This window comes from Cebidichthys violaceus, unplaced genomic scaffold, assembly GCF_023349555.1.
Source record: "Cebidichthys violaceus isolate CVI_PGR_0920_01 unplaced genomic scaffold, fCebVio1.0.p SCAF_2, whole genome shotgun sequence".
Lineage (NCBI taxonomy): Eukaryota > Metazoa > Chordata > Actinopteri > Perciformes > Stichaeidae > Cebidichthys > Cebidichthys violaceus.
Genome location: NW_027176372.1, coordinates 16,113,480 through 16,131,811, shown reverse-complemented (window position 1 = coordinate 16,131,811; position 18,332 = coordinate 16,113,480). Strand labels below are relative to the sequence as shown.

Genomic DNA, 18,332 nt, shown 5'->3' with positions numbered 1-18,332 from the left:
CTAGACTGTAATATAACTCTGACATAAAAATGTGGTTCAGGGCTCTCAGACAATGAGCTGAGGCAGTGCAGGGGAATTAAACAATCCAAACTATAACAACATAAGAGTAAATGTTTCACCAAATTCCAGTTAGAAATAAACAAACAAACCAAAATATTTTTGCTCCTAATTGCACTTAAGATGAAAAGTATGTTAGGGATTTTGAGTTTATGAATAAACGCATGTCTATTACTATGGAAAAGCTTTTGTTATCAGTATTATTATCATCTTAATTGTTATCTATATTAATAATGAAAAATCAGAGCATTGTATTATTATCATCCACTCATCCCATTGAAATTTAACAGTGGAGCTTAAGTTAAAAAAACAAACAAATCCAGTTGTGGTTTTGCATGAAAAGTGTTTCAGCACCACGGACAGATACCTCAAGATTTGGAAGAACAAGTGTCACCACCAGGATGCTGCATGTTAAACTTTGTCTACCAAGGCCAATGTCGATCCATTATTGTGAGTAAGACAGTTCCATTAAAGAAAACACTAACTCCTTGTTAAACCTATAATGTTAGTCACATACTCAGGTTGAATCAGTTGTAGGAACTAAAGTGTGTTGATCATTCAATGACAGTTAAGGTTAAGCATAACCAGTATTACGTGGTGAAATATTAGAAAGGAAAAAGAAATGCTTTACAGCGAACAATGAGAAGCGGCCTTATTGATTCATTTTCTGAACTACTTCTGGTACTACATCATTACAAATTGCACTTTCTTAATAATATATCATATAGGTGGAAAACCTTCTATAAGAATCAAGTTTAACCCCGGTGAAAAGTGGTTAAAAAAACAAAATATTACGCGGCGCCTACGTTTTTTGTTTATCTGAATAGCAAATTAGTAACATTCAAGACAATGAAAGACAGCTTTTTGAAACCATTTAATTATGGACACTGTAAATAGTGTGTGAAAATGTGTTTCTTTGTGAAAGGAGACAACCGACCAAACCATTAACATATGTGTTTACATAAAGGGGAAAAACATGTCAGAGGTAAAAACACTATGGAATCCACAGAAGGACGAGGAGAAGAACTGTTTAAACATTTGCTAGCATAACTGAGAAGTTTAATGATAATTTAAAAATACAATCCATCACTAACCAAACATTTCAATTAAAAATACAAAAACATCTTTGAATTTAAAGAAAAATATGTTGCAAACAAACTAAACTGCTTAACAAGTAGGCCAAAATAAATCCATTGTGACAAGGACAATGTAGCAAGAAAGGCTCCAAGTACTTCAGAAGCCTAAATATGTTCAACGATTCATTGTTTTTCGCTCAACATTGGAAATATAAAAGAATTCAGCACAACTGACAGACCACTTAAGGGAGGACACAAATATACCGTTAGCCACCTTCCCCTCAGCTGACTCACACATAGGAGCTTTTTCCACCAACTGCTGATAACTGACAGTAATATATACTGAAAATATTGTTTTACAACCAACAATGTAAAAGTAAAGATTAATGACAGCCTACTCAAAATTAATGATTCAAAAAAGAATGATTCTGTGACAGCTTCATAAATAACTTTGGAGGTAAAAATATTCTAATTAAAAAATCTCCATGAGTCCCAGGTTTTCTGATGGATAGAACACCTCGTAGTAGCTAATGTTTGTGTTATTCTAACTCAGAAATTAGTCCCAATTTACATCATTCAAAAACATGGAAAATATAAAAACCGACACAAATAACTGAAAGGAATGACATTCAATGTTGATCTTTCTGAGAAAGGACATGACAATATTTGACACCTATGTACAACAGAAAACGTCAAAGAAATACCAAGTGAGGAGTCCCATGGTTTTGAAGGACAACAAGTTAAACGTGTAATAATTTTCAGACGTAACTGACAAACAAAACAGCGATCAGATAAAAAAGAAATCGGATAATGTTAGCTTCAGCAACCACACGATGACTGTCAGAAGAATAAAGACATGCTGCAGCCAAACAGATATGAAAACGACTCAAGTAGCAAGCCAGCAATGGATAGTGACCAGTAAAGTATTTTAAAAAGTTCCTACCTCTACAGACGGCTCTAAATCATCAAACGGGTCAGCGAAGTCTGATGGACTTTTCCTCAGAGTCTGGTCAGCAGGCAGTGTGTTGTCATTGTAGGAAGACACGAACTTAAAGTCACTGGTTCTAGAACCTGTTGTCAGGTAGGCGTCATAATTGTAAGTGCTGCGTAAAGTTCCTGTGCTGTCAACGTCTGCGTAATTAGGAGGGAGATAAGCGCTGGGGATGGCAACTGCTCCATCAAACAACAGTCTGGGCTTTCTCCTGCGACAAAACCTCACACCGAGGATGATGATGATGAAGGTCAGGAAAAAGGTGGACACAGACACCAGAGCGATGATCAGATAGGAGGTCAGTTTGGAGTTCTTCTCGTCATAAGAAATATCCTTCAGTTCTGGCACCTCAGCCAAGTTATCAGAAATAAGTAAATACATGGAACAGGTGGCAGAGAGAGAGGGCTGTCCGTTATCTTTCACTGACACAATGAGGTTCTGTTTCATGCTGTCAGATTCAGAAATGTCCCGCTGGGTCCTGATCTCTCCGCTGTGGAGACCAATAGTGAAAAGTCCCGGATCAGTGGATTTGACTATATGATAGGACAGCCAGGCGTTCTGTCCGGAGTCCGCGTCCACCGCTATCACTTTGGACACCAGAGAGCCTCCGTGTGCAGCTTTGGGGACCAGCTCGGTCATGAAGGAGTTGCCCTCCGGGGCGGGGTACAGTATCTGAGGAGAGTTGTCGTTCACATCCGATACGAACACACTGACGGTCACGTTGCTGCTGAGCGGAGGAGAACCGTTGTCTCTGGCCGTCACGTGGACTTTAAAACTCCTGAACTGTTCATAATCAAACGACCTCACAGCGTGGATCACCCCCGTGTCTCCGTTAACAGATAGATAGGAGGACACCGGGGCACCGTTCACCTCACCGGGTAACAGAGAATAAATCACTGTACCGTTTTGTCTCCAGTCGGGGTCTCGAGCAGTAACGGAACATAAAGTGGAGCCAGGTTTGTTATTTTCAGTCACATACGCGCTGTAGGACTGTTCCTCAAACACAGGTGGGTTGTCGTTGATGTCTGCTACAGATAACTGAACCGTTTTAGAGGAGGACAGAGGTGGAGAGCCCTCGTCAGTGGCAGTGATTGTAATGTTGTAATCAGACTCTAGTTCACGGTCCAGTTGTCCTGTGGTCACCAGAGAATAATAGTTTTTAATAGAAGGAACCAACTTAAAAGGGACGTTTTGCTGAATGGAGCAGCGGACCTGTCTGTTAGTCTCAGAGTCTCTATCCTGCACGTTGATGATGCCCACCTCTGTACCAGGTGACACGTTCTCAGGTGTGGGGTTAGTCAGTGACTTAATTAACGTAAGAGGTGCATTGTCATTAACATCTGTGATATCAATAATCAATGTTGTAGATGACACTAATCCAAGACCATCCTTGGCTGTAATTTGCATTTCATAGGAGGACAATTCCTCATAATCTATTGATCCACTCACTTTCACTTCACCTGTTGTCTGATCAAGATAAAACACGTTATTACTTTCATCAGAGATATGATCAAATTCATAAGTCACCTCTCCATTGATTCCCTCGTCTGAATCAGTAGCGCTCACTGTGACCACTACAGTGTCTAAAGGGGAGTTTTCAGGGAGACTGGCTTTATAAACGGCCTGGCTAAACACTGGGGCGTTATCATTAGCATCCAGTACAGTGACGTGTATGACTGCAGTACCCGATCGCTGAGGAGAGCCTCCGTCTGTTGCCACGAGCACAACCGTTAGCTCCTGCTGTTGTTCTCTGTCCAGCTCCTTCTCTAAAACTAACTCGCTGTATTTTCCTCCTCCGCTTTTTGCAATAACATTCAATCTGAAGTTTTCATTTGCCTCTATACTATAGCCCTGGATGGCGTTTTGTCCGATATCTGCATCGTGAGCCTCATCTAGACGGTAGCGACTACCTTTAGAAGCCGATTCACTCATTTCCAATTTGATTGTGTTCTTTTTAAACTGTGGTGAATGATCGTTGATATCTTGAACGTGAACATTAATGCGATGCACCTCTAAAGGGTTCTCTAAGACAAGCTCCTGTTTTAAAACGCAAGATGCCTTTTTGCCACAAAGCCCCTCTCTGTCAATTCTATCAGCAACAATTATATCTCCAGTACTGAGAGTAATGTCACAATACCGTTTGTTGTTTCCGTCTACATCAATACGAGCCTTTCGGGCAGTCAGTTTGCCCACCTCGAGTCCAATATCTTTCGCTATATTTCCAACAACTGAGCCGCGTTTCATCTCCTCTGGAAAAGAATAAGACACATCGCCACCGACGGTTTGCAGCGCAAGAAGAAATACTCCTAAAGAGGTGAACAGGCCCAGCACGGAAAATGTTTTGGTCCCCATTCTCCTGCAAGGACCAGTGCCAAATCCACCACAAGCAAGACTTGAAAAATAAAAATAACCAGCCAAACGAAATCCTCTTCGGACAACAAGTGCAGTCCGATTACAAATGGTACTACTTCGCTGCTTTCACCAAAGGACAATCTTTTGTGATTCGAAATGTGCAGGCGTGTAGGACAACACAATGTAGCACCATTAAGTAAAGCTGGTGGACAGCGACACTGTGAGAAAAATGTAGGTATTACAAAATATTTAAATAATTGGGTCCTATGATGAGAATGAGACAGACTAAAACGTTGAGGCTGCAGTCACATCCCAACATAAATGACCAATACACAGTGAGTTGTAGAGGAGAGTGTTGTGTTGGAAATGCCAGTGTTTTACCAGAGTCAAAATACATATAATGGACTGCAGCGACGAATATGTGAGGGTTGAGTTGGTTTCAGCACCATGGAGAGATACCGCAGTATAATGTAAAACACACCATGGACGAGGGCTCACAAACATCACGAGTCTCGGATGACTTACCAAGATACAACAATAAAGTAATAACAACACTGTAGCCTTATTCCTGAATACAATACAATTACTCATATGATCAAATCACAAGAAGTCCACGTACTCTTCAAGAGAAATGGTGGGCTGTAGCTATATGTAAGGATAATTTGACCAATAAGGAGCTGAGGAATATGATGAACTAATGAAAACACACATTGGTTTGTATTGCCTTAGTCAATTGATACTATTTATTTCCCACCACTGTACGCCATGGGTAAGAATGCTATTTATCTTGTACTTTAGCAGCTTGGAGGAGGAAAAATGTAGACGACAATCAAACAAAGTACTATTTTGATATATGTTCATATCCAGAGAAAGCAGTTAAGATTCTTTCCAAGAAAAACAAATGTTTTGTTTAGAAGTATTAACAATTCAGTTTTATAATTGTTAAAATACAAATTTAACATAAAAGACAAATTATCTGCATATGCAAGGACTGACATTTTTTTCTGTGTCAGTCCACCCAAACTAATACAAAAATAAAAGTGGTTTTCAAGTAAAGGAACAAAGGCTGATTATAAATTGTGTGGATGTTAAAATGCTTAAAACAAGCACATGCGCATACCTCTAGAGGCTCCAACGAATCTTCAAACACATCAGCGAAATCTGATGGACTTTTCCTCAGAGTCTGGTCAGCAGGCAGTGTGTTGTCATTGTAGGATGACACGAACTTAAAGTCACTGGTTCTAGAACCTGTTGTCAGGTAGGCGTCATAATTGTAAGTGCTGCGTAAAGTTCCTGTGCCGTCAACGTCTGCGTAATTAGGAGGGAGATAAGCGCTGGGGATGGCAACTGCTCCATCAAACAACAGTCTGGGCTTTCTCCTGCGACAAAACCTCACACCGAGGATGATGATGATGAAGGTCAGGAAAAAGGTGGACACAGACACCAGAGCGATGATCAGATAAGAGGTCAGTTTGGAGTTCTTCTCGTCATAAGAAATATCCTTCAGTTCTGGCACCTCAGCCAAGTTATCAGAAATAAGTAAATACATGGAACAGGTGGCAGAGAGAGAGGGCTGTCCGTTATCTTTCACTGACACAATGAGGTTCTGTTTCATGCTGTCAGATTCAGAAATGTCCCGCTGGGTCCTGATCTCTCCGCTGTGGAGACCAATACTGAAAAGTCCCGGATCAGTGGATTTGACTATATGATAGGACAGCCAGGCGTTCTGTCCGGAGTCCGCGTCCACCGCTATCACTTTGGACACCAGAGAGCCTCCGTGTGCAGCTTTGGGGACCAGCTCGGTCATGAAGGAGTTGCCCTCCGGGGCGGGGTACAGTATCTGAGGAGAGTTGTCGTTCACATCCGATACGAACACACTGACGGTCACGTTGCTGCTGAGCGGAGGAGAACCGTTGTCTCTGGCCGTCACGTGGACTTTAAAACTCCTGAACTGTTCATAATCAAACGACCTCACAGCGTGGATCACCCCCGTGTCTCCGTTAACAGACAGATAGGAGGACACCGGAGCACCGTTCACCTCACCGGGTAACAGAGAATAAATCACTGTACCGTTTTGTCTCCAGTCGGGGTCTCGAGCAGTAACGGAACATAAAGTGGAGCCAGGTTTGTTATTTTCAGTCACATAAGCGCTGTAGGACTGTTCCTCAAACACAGGTGGGTTGTCGTTGATGTCTGCTACAGATAACTGAACAGTTTTAGAGGAGGACAGAGGTGGAGAGCCCTCGTCAGTGGCAGTGATTGTAATGTTGTAATCAGACTCTAGTTCACGGTCCAGTTGTCCTGTGGTCACCAGAGAATAATAGTTTTTAATAGAAGGAACCAACTTAAAAGGGACGTTTTGCTGAATGGAGCAGCGGACCTGTCTGTTAGTCTCAGAGTCTCTATCCTGCACGTTGATGATGCCCACCTCTGTACCAGGTGACACGTTCTCAGGTGTGGGGTTATTAAGAGATTTTAAAGTGATTTCAGGTGGGTTATCATTAACATCGGAGATTTCAATTATCACTTTGGAATCAGAGGTTAGGCCATATCCATCTTTGGCGGCTACGCGCATTTCATATATCGATTCTTTCTCGAAATCCAAAGGCCCTATTACTTTAAGTTCTCCTGTTTTGTGATTCAAAGCAAATGCTCTTCTGCTAGTTTCTGAGATACGACTTAATTCATAAGTCACCTCTCCATTTAGACCTTCATCTGCGTCAGTTGCAGCCACTGTAACCACTACAGTGTCAAGAGGCGAGTTTTCAGGCAGACTGGCTTTATACACTGTCTGGCTAAACACTGGGACGTTATCATTGGCATCCAGTACAATCACGTGCACAGTTGCAGTGCCAGTTCTTTGAGGACTGCCTCCATCTAGAGCAGTGAGTAATAATCTCAATTCCTGCTGTTCCTCGCGGTCTAATTCCTTATTCAACACTAGCTCTGCAAATTTACCCCCATCTGATTCTGACTCAATTTTCAACACTAGATAATTGTTTGGCTGTAACGCATAGCTTTGAACAGTGTTTTGCCCGATATCTATATCGTGTGCCTCCAAAACACGAAAGCGAGATCCTTTTACGGCCAATTCATTGATTTCTATCTTGATTTCATCTTTAGAGAAAACAGGTGGATTGTCGTTTATGTCGTTTATTTGTAGTGAAATACGGTGCAACTCCAGAGGTGCCTCTAAGATTAACTCAAATTTCAGAATACACAATGCTTTTTCGCCGCAAAGCGCCTCTCTGTCAATTCGTTTAGCAACAATCAAATCTCCAGTGTTAAGATTAATGTCACAGTACCGTTCACGGTTCAGATCGCTGTCAATGCGGGCCTTTCGAGAAGATAATTTCCCCACGTTCAACCCGAGGTCCTTTGCTATATTTCCTATGACAGATCCGGGTTTCATTTCCTCGGGAACAGAAAAGCTTATGTCTCCATTGACGGTGTAAAGCAGCTGAAGAAAGCAAGCAAACCCGCAAAGCAGGCCAGACGCTGAATATCCATTGTGTGCCATCTTGAGACAAAAGCGAAAAAACACTCGTTGACGTTGAATGGTGTTATTTATCCTCTTGCGATTATCTATGCGGTTCAGTATAACATAATCAAACCAGAGTTGCACTTGAAACTAATGGCTGACCAAAGCACATCCAAAGATACAATTTGACAAAGAGAAGATCAAGCCGGGAGTAATAAAGAACGAGCGAGGGGTGGATGCGTGTTTCCTCTGCTTGGTGAATAGCGACACTCTGAGTTCAATTTAATCGCTGCGCGTTAAAGTCAAAAGTAAATGTTTTCACACTAACTATTTTTTTGTTCAGCAAATATTTTTTGTTTTACTGTAGATAATAAACACATAATTTCGCAACAAAAGCACAAACAGGCCAGATTGCAAATCAACCGTCTTTCAGATGGCCCAAACCGTTTTAACTCTCACTACAGAAGATACATATTACTGCAGTCAAGTAAGAATGTCATAGAACCACTGAGGAAGTGAAGAAAGAAGTACTCCAAAAGTATTGGAGAGATGAACAGAAGCCGTAATCTAGAGTAGAGTTGTAAAAGGATAAAGTTGCACAATCAGGGGATATATATATATATATATATATATATATATATATATATATATATATATATATATATATATATATATATATATATATATATATAAACTAACCATAATTAAGTGTGCTATGGAATGTGTTATTAAATCTTAGAGAGCTGCTATGCTCATACAGGTGGAGTTCCACTGCTGTGCACACATAACATTAACATTATGGAAACAAATACTTTTCATTCTTAATAAAAAATTAACTCCTTAATAAGGAAATGTTGTTGCATTACATTACAATTCATGAAGCCAGTTTTGAAAGCAGTATTGCACTGTATACAATTGCCTCATCAGAATATATCCAGGACACAAGCATACGTACACGAAGAGGAAGAACGAGGTCTTAATAGCCCGAGGAGTCTTTGAAGTTCTACTTTGTAAAGCAATTCAAACGGGGAAACACAAAATACTGGCTACACTGGGATCAGATCTTAAAACATGCACGTTCATGTGTGTTGTAGTAACCTATAGCGTTAGCTGGTGGGAGACCTGAGCCTTTCCATTGAGGAGGGTATGAAATTACTGGCTTTTAGATGGTTGGATATTTGGTATGTGCTATAGCTGGCTTGCTCATCAACATAAACTGATGGATTCAGTCTCTACAGTCGGGTGTGGTTTACGCGTCTGTGTTGATTACATTTTGTAACGTTTTCCTTTGTGCGTAGCAATACTTGACTAGTGCATTTGCTACGAACATTATTTTACGGATAGATTGATTTTGTTAATTTTTAAATCATATTTTAGTGAATCAGTATGGTGTTAAAGTTAATTAGTCATTTCCTGTTTCTTGTTCCCTTCATGTTGACTATAGCTCTGTGGTAAACAGGGTTAATCTGCGTACCAAAACAGGAGTTTATTGTAATAAAACCAGTCCAGGGTCACCTCACATGGGTCTACAGTTGAGACAATGGCTATTTGTCAACAAAAGCAACAGTTATATGATAGAGCTAAGTCATTCGAATAGTTGTCAGCTTTAGTGAGATGGCTTTACTGAAGGATTTTTCAATCGCAATACTATTTAAGACAAACCAGCCTCTAAACAAGCATTTACATAATAACCCAGTAGACACATTACAACATACATGAGCAAGACGTATTAGAATCTTTTTTTGTAGATGAAAAATAAAGCATGAGACACGCCCTTGCCTCTATTGATACATTTACCTCCATTCTGACAGTTCAGTGTAACGTTGGTGCATATCAGAATGGTATAATATGGCTTGGTGGTATACAGTATTGAACCCATATATCCACCAACAACAATGTACAGTATATGCATGTATCACAACAGTGTTACTGCATAGTGTGGTTATGAAAGTAGGATATACTGTAGACAGTATGTAAAATATTCCTACCTCAGGAGATCCATCTGATTCACCGAACACATCAGCAAAGTCTGATGGACTTTTCCTCAGAGTCTGGTCAGCAGGCAGTGTGTTGTCATTGTAGGATGACACGAACTTAAAGTCACTGGTTCTAGAACCTGTTGTCAGGTAGGCGTCATAATTGTAAGTGCTGCGTAAAGTTCCTGTGCCGTCAACGTCTGCGTAATTAGGAGGGAGATAAGCGCTGGGGATGGCAACTGCTCCATCAAACAACAGTCTGGGCTTTCTCCTGCGACAAAACCTCACACCGAGGATGATGATGATGAAGGTCAGGAAAAAGGTGGACACAGACACCAGCGCGATGATCAGATAAGAGGTCAGTTTGGAGTTCTTCTCGTCATAAGAAATATCCTTCAGTTCTGGCACCTCAGCCAAGTTATCAGAAATAAGTAAATACATGGAACAGGTGGCAGAGAGAGAGGGCTGTCCGTTATCTTTCACTGACACAATGAGGTTCTGTTTCATGCTGTCAGATTCAGAAATGTCCCGCTGGGTCCTGATCTCTCCGCTGTGGAGACCAATACTGAAAAGTCCCGGATCAGTGGATTTGACTATATGATAGGACAGCCAGGCGTTCTGTCCGGAGTCCGCGTCCACCGCTATCACTTTGGACACCAGAGAGCCTCCGTGTGCAGCTTTGGGGACCAGCTCGGTCATGAAGGAGTTGCCCTCCGGGGCGGGGTACAGTATCTGAGGAGAGTTGTCGTTCACATCAGATACGAACACACTGACGGTCACGTTGCTGCTGAGCGGAGGAGAACCGTTGTCTCTGGCCGTCACGTGGACTTTAAAACTCCTGAACTGTTCATAATCAAACGACCTCACAGCGTGGATCACCCCCGTGTCTCCGTTAACAGATAGATAGGAGGACACCGGATCACCGTTCACCTCACCGGGTAACAGAGAATAAATCACTGTACCGTTTTGTCTCCAGTCGGGGTCTCGAGCAGTAACGGAACATAAAGTGGAGCCAGGTTTGTTATTTTCAGTCACATACGCGCTGTAGGACTGTTCCTCAAACACAGGTGGGTTGTCGTTGATGTCTGCTACAGATAACTGAACAGTTTTAGAGGAGGACAGAGGTGGAGAGCCCTCGTCAGTGGCAGTGATTGTAATGTTGTAATCAGACTCTAGTTCACGGTCCAGTTGTCCTGTGGTCACCAGAGAATAATAGTTTTTAATAGAAGGAACCAACTTAAAAGGGACATTTTGCTGAATGGAGCAGCGGACCTGTCTGTTAGTCTCAGAGTCTCTATCCTGCACGTTGATGATGCCCACCTCTGTACCAGGTGACACGTTCTCAGGTATGGGGTTAGTCAGTGATTGCAAATATATCACTGGAGCATTATCATTTATATCAGTCACATCTATAATAACTTTGGCGTAAGAGGTTAATCCTAAACCATCTTTAGCTTTAACTCCCATTTCAAAAGAACTAATTTCTTCAAAATCAATCACACCAGTTACTTTAATTTCTCCTGTTTTAGGATCAATAGAAAATACATTTACGTCATCATCAGACACATGGCTCAAGTCATACGTCACATCTCCATTCACTCCTTCATCTGCGTCAGTAGCACTAACATTAATCACTATGGTATCTGGAGGAGAGTTTTCAGGCAGACTGGCTTTATAAACGGCCTGGCTAAACACTGGGGCGTTATCATTAGCATCCAGTACAGTGACGTGTATGACTACAGTCCCCGATCTCTGAGGAGAGCCTCCATCTAAAGCTGTGAGAAGCAAATTGATGTCTTTTTCTTTCTCTCGATCAAGTGTATTCTCCAGTACGAGTTCAACCTTGTTGCTGTCAACAGCGAGAATAAAGTTATCGTTCTTTTGCAGGTTGTACCTTTGAACAGCATTCTGACCTATATCTGCGTCATGGGCCTCCTCGATAGAGAAGCGGTTTCCCTTGGCAGCGGACTCGCTTATTTCCATTTCAATCAATTGCTTTTTGAATTTTGGTGAGTTGTCGTTTACATCTTGAATATGAAGACTTAGTCGATGAAGCTCCAGAGGATTTTCTAACACCAGATCTATTTTCACAACGCACGAGGGTTTCTTTCCACAAAGACTTTCTCTGTCAATTCTCTCCGATGTGATCAGATCTCCGGTACTCAGATTAATATCACAGTACCGCTTACGAGTCCCCTCAAAATCAACACGGGCCTTTCGGGAAGATAAGGTCCTCAGATCGAGACCGAGATCTTTGGCAATATTTCCAATAACAGACTCACGTTTCATCTCTTCTGGAATAGAATAACTCAGGTCTCCATTAACGAGGTGCAGCGTTACAATAAAGGAAGCGATGCAGAGGATCGGACGAAGCGCTGGAAATCCTTTGTCTCCCATCCTGACACGTAAAGGCGTATTTAGCGTCTAAACTGGAGTGAAAAAGTAAATATATCCAAAAAAGACTAATTAATCCAAAACTCCGAACCAGAGTTCACCAAAATATGTTCACGATTGAACAAATTCTCTCGGAAAAATACAACTGACATCCATTCAGTACTAGTGGGTGGAGTGGTGTGTGTTCATGTTCTGTAAGCCAACAGCGACACCATGAGTCACTTATTATCTTCACAGTGTTATGATTGAATATGACCATTTCACAATGTCCTCAATATCTTACTATGAAGACATCTTAAATGTCACAAAAACTGTTCAAAGTCAATCATTTATGCTACAGCAAAACAGAGCGGTAAGGTTCAGCACCATGGACAGTGGTGGAACAAATACTCTGATCTTTTGCTAGAAAAGTAAACGTAAAATATCAAAAACTAAATATACACCATTACAAGTTAAAGTCCTGCATTGCATTTTGAATTTGATCTTACCAAGAATATAAAACTATTATCAGTAAAATATATTTAAATTATCAAAAGTAAAAGCAGTCTTTAAGTGGAAAAAATACCCCAGTGACTGATATTTAATTATATATGAAATTATTAGTGTTGACAGTGATGCATCAACATTCAAGCAGAATTTCACTGTTGAAGCTGGTGGATGTAAAGTTAGATTTAATGTTTACACAAAAGGTCCAGAGGGTCCTAACCTTGTTGGTCACCTGAAAAGTGTCATGAGAATCTTAATCTGTAAAGTAACTACAAACTGTAGCTGTCAGACAAATGTAGTGAAGTAAAGACAACTTTTTTTCCCAATGAAATGTTGTGGAAAACCATAAAGTAGCAGAAAGTGAAAATACTTAAGTAAACTACAATCACGTCAAACCTTTACTGAAGTACAGTATTTTAATAACTTTACTTATTTAATCTGAGCTATGGTCTATGGAAATACAGTGGACGGCCACTGACTAAAGGATTACAGTTTTATTAATGTCACTTTCCAACAATCTTAACACAACAAGATTGTCTGTGTGGTAAATTATTTACCTTAAATACACACACCATCCATTCATTCTAAGTATCTCAGTGTTGGGGATGTGTGCAATACAACTGAGCTCAATGACATTTCATTGTAGCATGCACTAGACTGTAATATAACTCTGTCATAAAAAAGTGGTTCAGGGCTATAAGACAATGAGCTGAGGCAGTCAGGGAAATTCAACAATCCAAACTATAAGAACATAAGAGTAAATGTTTCACCAAATTCCATTTAGAAATAAACAAAAACAACTAAATGTGTTTGCTTCTAGTTGCTCTTAAGGTTACAAGCTTGTTAGGATTTTTCAGTTCATAAATAAATGCATGTGTATTACTAAGGGAAAGCTTTTGTGATTATTATTATCATCTTAATTAACATCTATATTAATAATGAAAAGTGAGAGCATTATATTTGTATCATCTACTCATTCCATTAAAATATAACAGTGGAGCTCAAGGTAAAAAAAATTATAAAAAAATACAGGTTTTGCATGAAGAGTGTTTCAGCACCACGGACAGATACCTCGAGATTAGAAGAAGTGTCACCACCAGGATACTGCATGTTAAACTGTGTCTACCAAGGCCAATGTCGATCCATTAATGTGAATAAGACAGTTCCATTAAAGAAAACACTAACTCCTTGTTAAACCTTTAATGTTAGTCACATACTAAGGTTGAATCAGGTGTAGGGACTGCAGTGGTTTGATAATTCAGTGATAGGTTAGGTTAAGTGATAACCAGTAGTATGTGCTGGAATATTAGAAAGGACAACAATATTGTACAGCAAACAATGAGAAGCCGCCTTATTGCTTCATTTCCTGAAGTACTACTACATTATTAAAAGTTGCACGATCCTATTACAATATCATATAGGTGTAAAACCTTCTATAAAAGGCTCAAAATTCCCCCTGTGAAAAGTGGTTGACAAAATAAGAATTGGACGCATGTTTTTAGTTTATCTGAGTAGCAAATTAGTAACATTCAAGACAATGAAAAGCAGCTTTGTGAAACCATTAAACATTGAATTACAGATAGACACTGTTTGTAATAAGTGTGTTAAAATGTGTTTCTTTGTGAAACGAGACGTCCGAACATAATCCATAAACATAAGTGTTTACATAAAGGGGAAAAAACATGCCACAGGCAGACAATTATGGAATCCAATATTTAGAAGAACGAGGAGAAGAAATGTTTAAACATTTGCTGGCATAACTGACAAGATTAATATTATCAACAACAAAAACAATCTATAACTAACCAAACATTTCAAATCAAAATCCAAAAAGCCTCTTTGAATTAAAAAAAAGAAGAATAATGCTGCACACAAACTAAACTGATTAACAACTGATTAACAAGTCGGCCAAAATAAATCCATTGTGACAAGGACACTATAGCAAGAAAGGCTCTAAATACTTCAGAAGCCTAAATATGTTCAAGGAGTCATTGTTTTTTGGCTCAACATTGGAAATATAGAAGACCAGCACAACTGACAAACCACTTATGGCAGGACACAAATATATTGAACATTGTTTTCTTCTCCTGGACAGAGTTCTTAGACTGCACTAATGTGAGTTTGTGACAGTTTCACAAAAGTAAACACAGACTTATCCTTACACTTAAACCGTTAGCCACCTTTCCCTTAGCTGACTCACACAGATAAGCTTTTTCCATCAACTGCTGAAAAGTGACAGTGATATATACTGAAAATATTGTTTTACAACAAACAATGTAAAAGTAAAGACTCGCAACAGCCTATGCAAAATGAATGATTAAAAAAAGAATGATTCTGTGACACCTTCATTGATAACTTTGGTGGTATAAATTTTCTAAATAAAATATCTCCATGAGTCCCAGGTTTTCTGATGGTCAGAACAACTCAGTAGCAAATTATTGTGTTATTCTAACCAACAAAATTAGTCCCAGTTTTCATCATTCAAAAACGCCATATTTAAAAAAACGACACAAATAATTAACTACTGAAAGGAATGATATTCAAAGTTGATTTATCTGAGATAGGACCTGAAAACAATTGACAGCTGTGTAAAACAGAAAACGTCATAGAAATACAAAGTGAGGAGTCTCATGGTTTTGAAGGACAAGAGGCAAACGTGTAATAATTTTCTGGCGTAACTGACAACGTAAAAAGGGATCAGGTAAAAAAAGAAATCTCATATAATTCGAAACATTAGCTTCAGCAAACACACAATGACTGTCAGAAGAATAAACGCATGCTACAGCCGAACAGATATATATTTAAAAAACTCAATTAGCAAACCAAAAATTGATAGTGACCAGTAAAGAATTTTTAAAAGGTTCCTACCTCTAGAGACGGCTCTAAATCATCAAAAGGGTCAACAAAGTCTGATGGACTTTTCCTCAGAGTCTGGTCAGCAGGCAGTGTGTTGTCATTGTAGGAAGACACGAACTTAAAGTCACTGGTTCTAGAACCTGTTGTCAGGTAGGCGTCATAATTGTAAGTGCTGCGTAAAGTTCCTGTGCCGTCAACGTCTGCGTAATTAGGAGGGAGATAAGCGCTGGGGATGGCAACTGCTCCATCAAACAACAGTCTGGGCTTTCTCCTGCGACAAAACCTCACACCGAGGATGATGATGATGAAGGTCAGGAAAAAGGTGGACACAGATACCAGCGCGATGATCAGATAAGAGGTCAGTTTGGAGTTCTTCTCGTCATAAGAAATATCCTTCAGTTCTGGCACCTCAGCCAAGTTATCAGAAATAAGTAAATACATGGAACAGGTGGCAGAGAGAGAGGGCTGTCCGTTATCTTTCACTGACACAATGAGGTTCTGTTTCATGCTGTCAGATTCAGAAATGTCCCGCTGGGTCCTGATCTCTCCGCTGTGGAGACCAATAGTGAAAAGTCCCGGATCAGTGGATTTGACTATATGATAGGACAGCCAGGCGTTCTGTCCGGAGTCCGCGTCCACCGCTATCACTTTGGACACCAGAGAGCCTCCGTGTGCAGCTTTGGGGACCAGCTCGGTCATGAAGGAGTTGCCCTCCGGGGCGGGGTACAGTATCTGAGGAGAGTTGTCGTTCACATCCGACACGAACACACTGACGGTCACGTTGCTGCTGAGCGGAGGAGAACCGTTGTCTCTGGCCGTCACGTGGACTTTAAAACTCCTGAACTGTTCATAGTCAAACGACCTCACAGCGTGGATCACCCCCGTGTCTCCGTTAACAGATAGATAGGAGGACACCGGGGCACCGTTCACCTCACCGGGTAACAGAGAATAAATCACTGTACCGTTTTGTCTCCAGTCGGGATCTCGAGCAGTAACGGAACATAACGTGGAGCCAGGTTTGTTATTTTCAGTCACATACGCGCTGTAGGACTGTTCCTCAAACACAGGTGGGTTGTCGTTGATGTCTGCTACAGATAACTGAACCGTTTTAGAGGAGGACAGAGGTGGAGAGCCCTCGTCAGTGGCAGTGATTGTAATGTTGTAATCAGACTCTAGTTCACGGTCCAGTTGTCCTGTGGTCACCAGAGAATAATAGTTTTTAATAGAAGGAAGCAACTTAAAAGGGACGTTTTGCTGAATGGAGCAGCGGACCTGTCTGTTAGTCTCAGAGTCTCTATCCTGCACGTTGATGATGCCCACCTCTGTACCAGGTGACACGTTCTCAGGTATGGGGTTAGTCAGTGATTGCAAATATATCACTGGAGCGTTATCATTTATATCAGTCACATCTATTATAACTTTGGCGTAAGAGGTTAATCCTAAACCATCTTTAGCTTTCACTCTCATTTCAAAAGAACTAATTTCTTCAAAATCAATCACACCAGTTACTTTAATTTCTCCAGTTTTAGGATCAATAGAAAATACATTTACGTCATCATCAGAAACGTGACCAAAGTGATACGTCACATCGCCATTCACTCCTTCATCTGCGTCAGTAGCACTAACATTAATCACTATGGTATCTGGAGGAGAGTTTTCAGGCAGACTGGCTTTATAAACGGCCTGGCTAAACACTGGGGCGTTATCATTAGCATCCAGTACAGTGACGTGTATGACTACAGTCCCCGATCTCTGAGGAGAGCCTCCATCTAAAGCTGTGAGAAGCAAATTAATATCTTTTTGTTTCTCTCGATCAAGCTTATTCTCCAGCACGAGTTCAACCTTGTTGCTGTCAACAGCGAGAATAAAGTTATCGTTCTTTTGCAGGTTATACCTTTGAACAGCATTCTGACCTATATCTGCGTCATGGGCCTCGTCGATAGAGAAGCGGTTTCCCTTTTCAGCGGACTCTCGTATTTCCATTTCAATCAAATTATCGTTAAATTGCGGCGAGTTGTCGTTTACATCTTGGATATGAAGACTTAGTCGATGAAGCTCCAGAGGATTTTCTAACACCAGATCTACTTTCACAACGCACGAGGGTTTCTTTCCACAAAGACTTTCTCTGTCAATTCTCTCCGATGTGATCAGATCTCCGGTACTCAGATTAATATCACAGTACCGCTTACGAGTCCCCTCAAAATCAACACGGGCCTTTCGGGAAGATAAGGTCCTCAGATCGAGACCGAGATCTTTGGCAATATTTCCAATAACAGACTCACGTTTCATCTCCTCTGGAATAGAATAACTCAGGTCTCCATTAACGAGGTGCAGCGTTACAATAAAGGAAGCGATGCAGAGGATCGGACGAAGCGCTGGAAATCCTTTGTCTCCCATCCTGACACGTAAAGGCGCATTTAGCGTCTAAGCCGGTGTGAAGTAGTAAATATATCCAAAAAAGAGTCACTAATCCAAAACTCCGAACCAGTGTTCACCAAAATATGTCCACGATTGAACAAATTCTCTCGGAAAAATACAACTGACATCCATTCAGTACTAGTGGGTGGAGTGGTGTGTGTTCATGTTCTGTAAGCCAACAGCGACACCATGAGTCAGTCACTTGTTATCTTCACAGTGTTATGATTGAATATGACCATTTCACT

At 40.7% G+C, this 18,332-nt stretch overlaps 1 protein-coding gene across 8 annotated transcripts in view; it reads right to left on the bottom strand.

The window, feature by feature from the left end:
* LOC137875492 (protocadherin gamma-A11-like) overlaps positions 1-18,181 on the bottom strand; it is a 262,793-nt gene extending 244,612 nt beyond the window's left edge. For 2 of the 8 annotated variants that reach the window (XM_068714775.1, XM_068714789.1), the window contains exon 1: positions 5,597-8,022. In XM_068714775.1, coding sequence (XP_068570876.1) covers positions 5,597-7,996 — 2,400 coding nt within the window. In that variant the 5' untranslated portion in view covers positions 7,997-8,022. Of the gene's footprint in view, positions 1-2,076; positions 4,632-5,596; positions 8,023-9,945; positions 12,436-15,681 lie in introns of those variants that run through there. The other 6 variants (XM_068714780.1, XM_068714793.1, XM_068714779.1 and 3 more) reach the window with 6 other exon arrangements.
* Between the last annotated feature and the right edge of the window lie 151 nt (positions 18,182-18,332).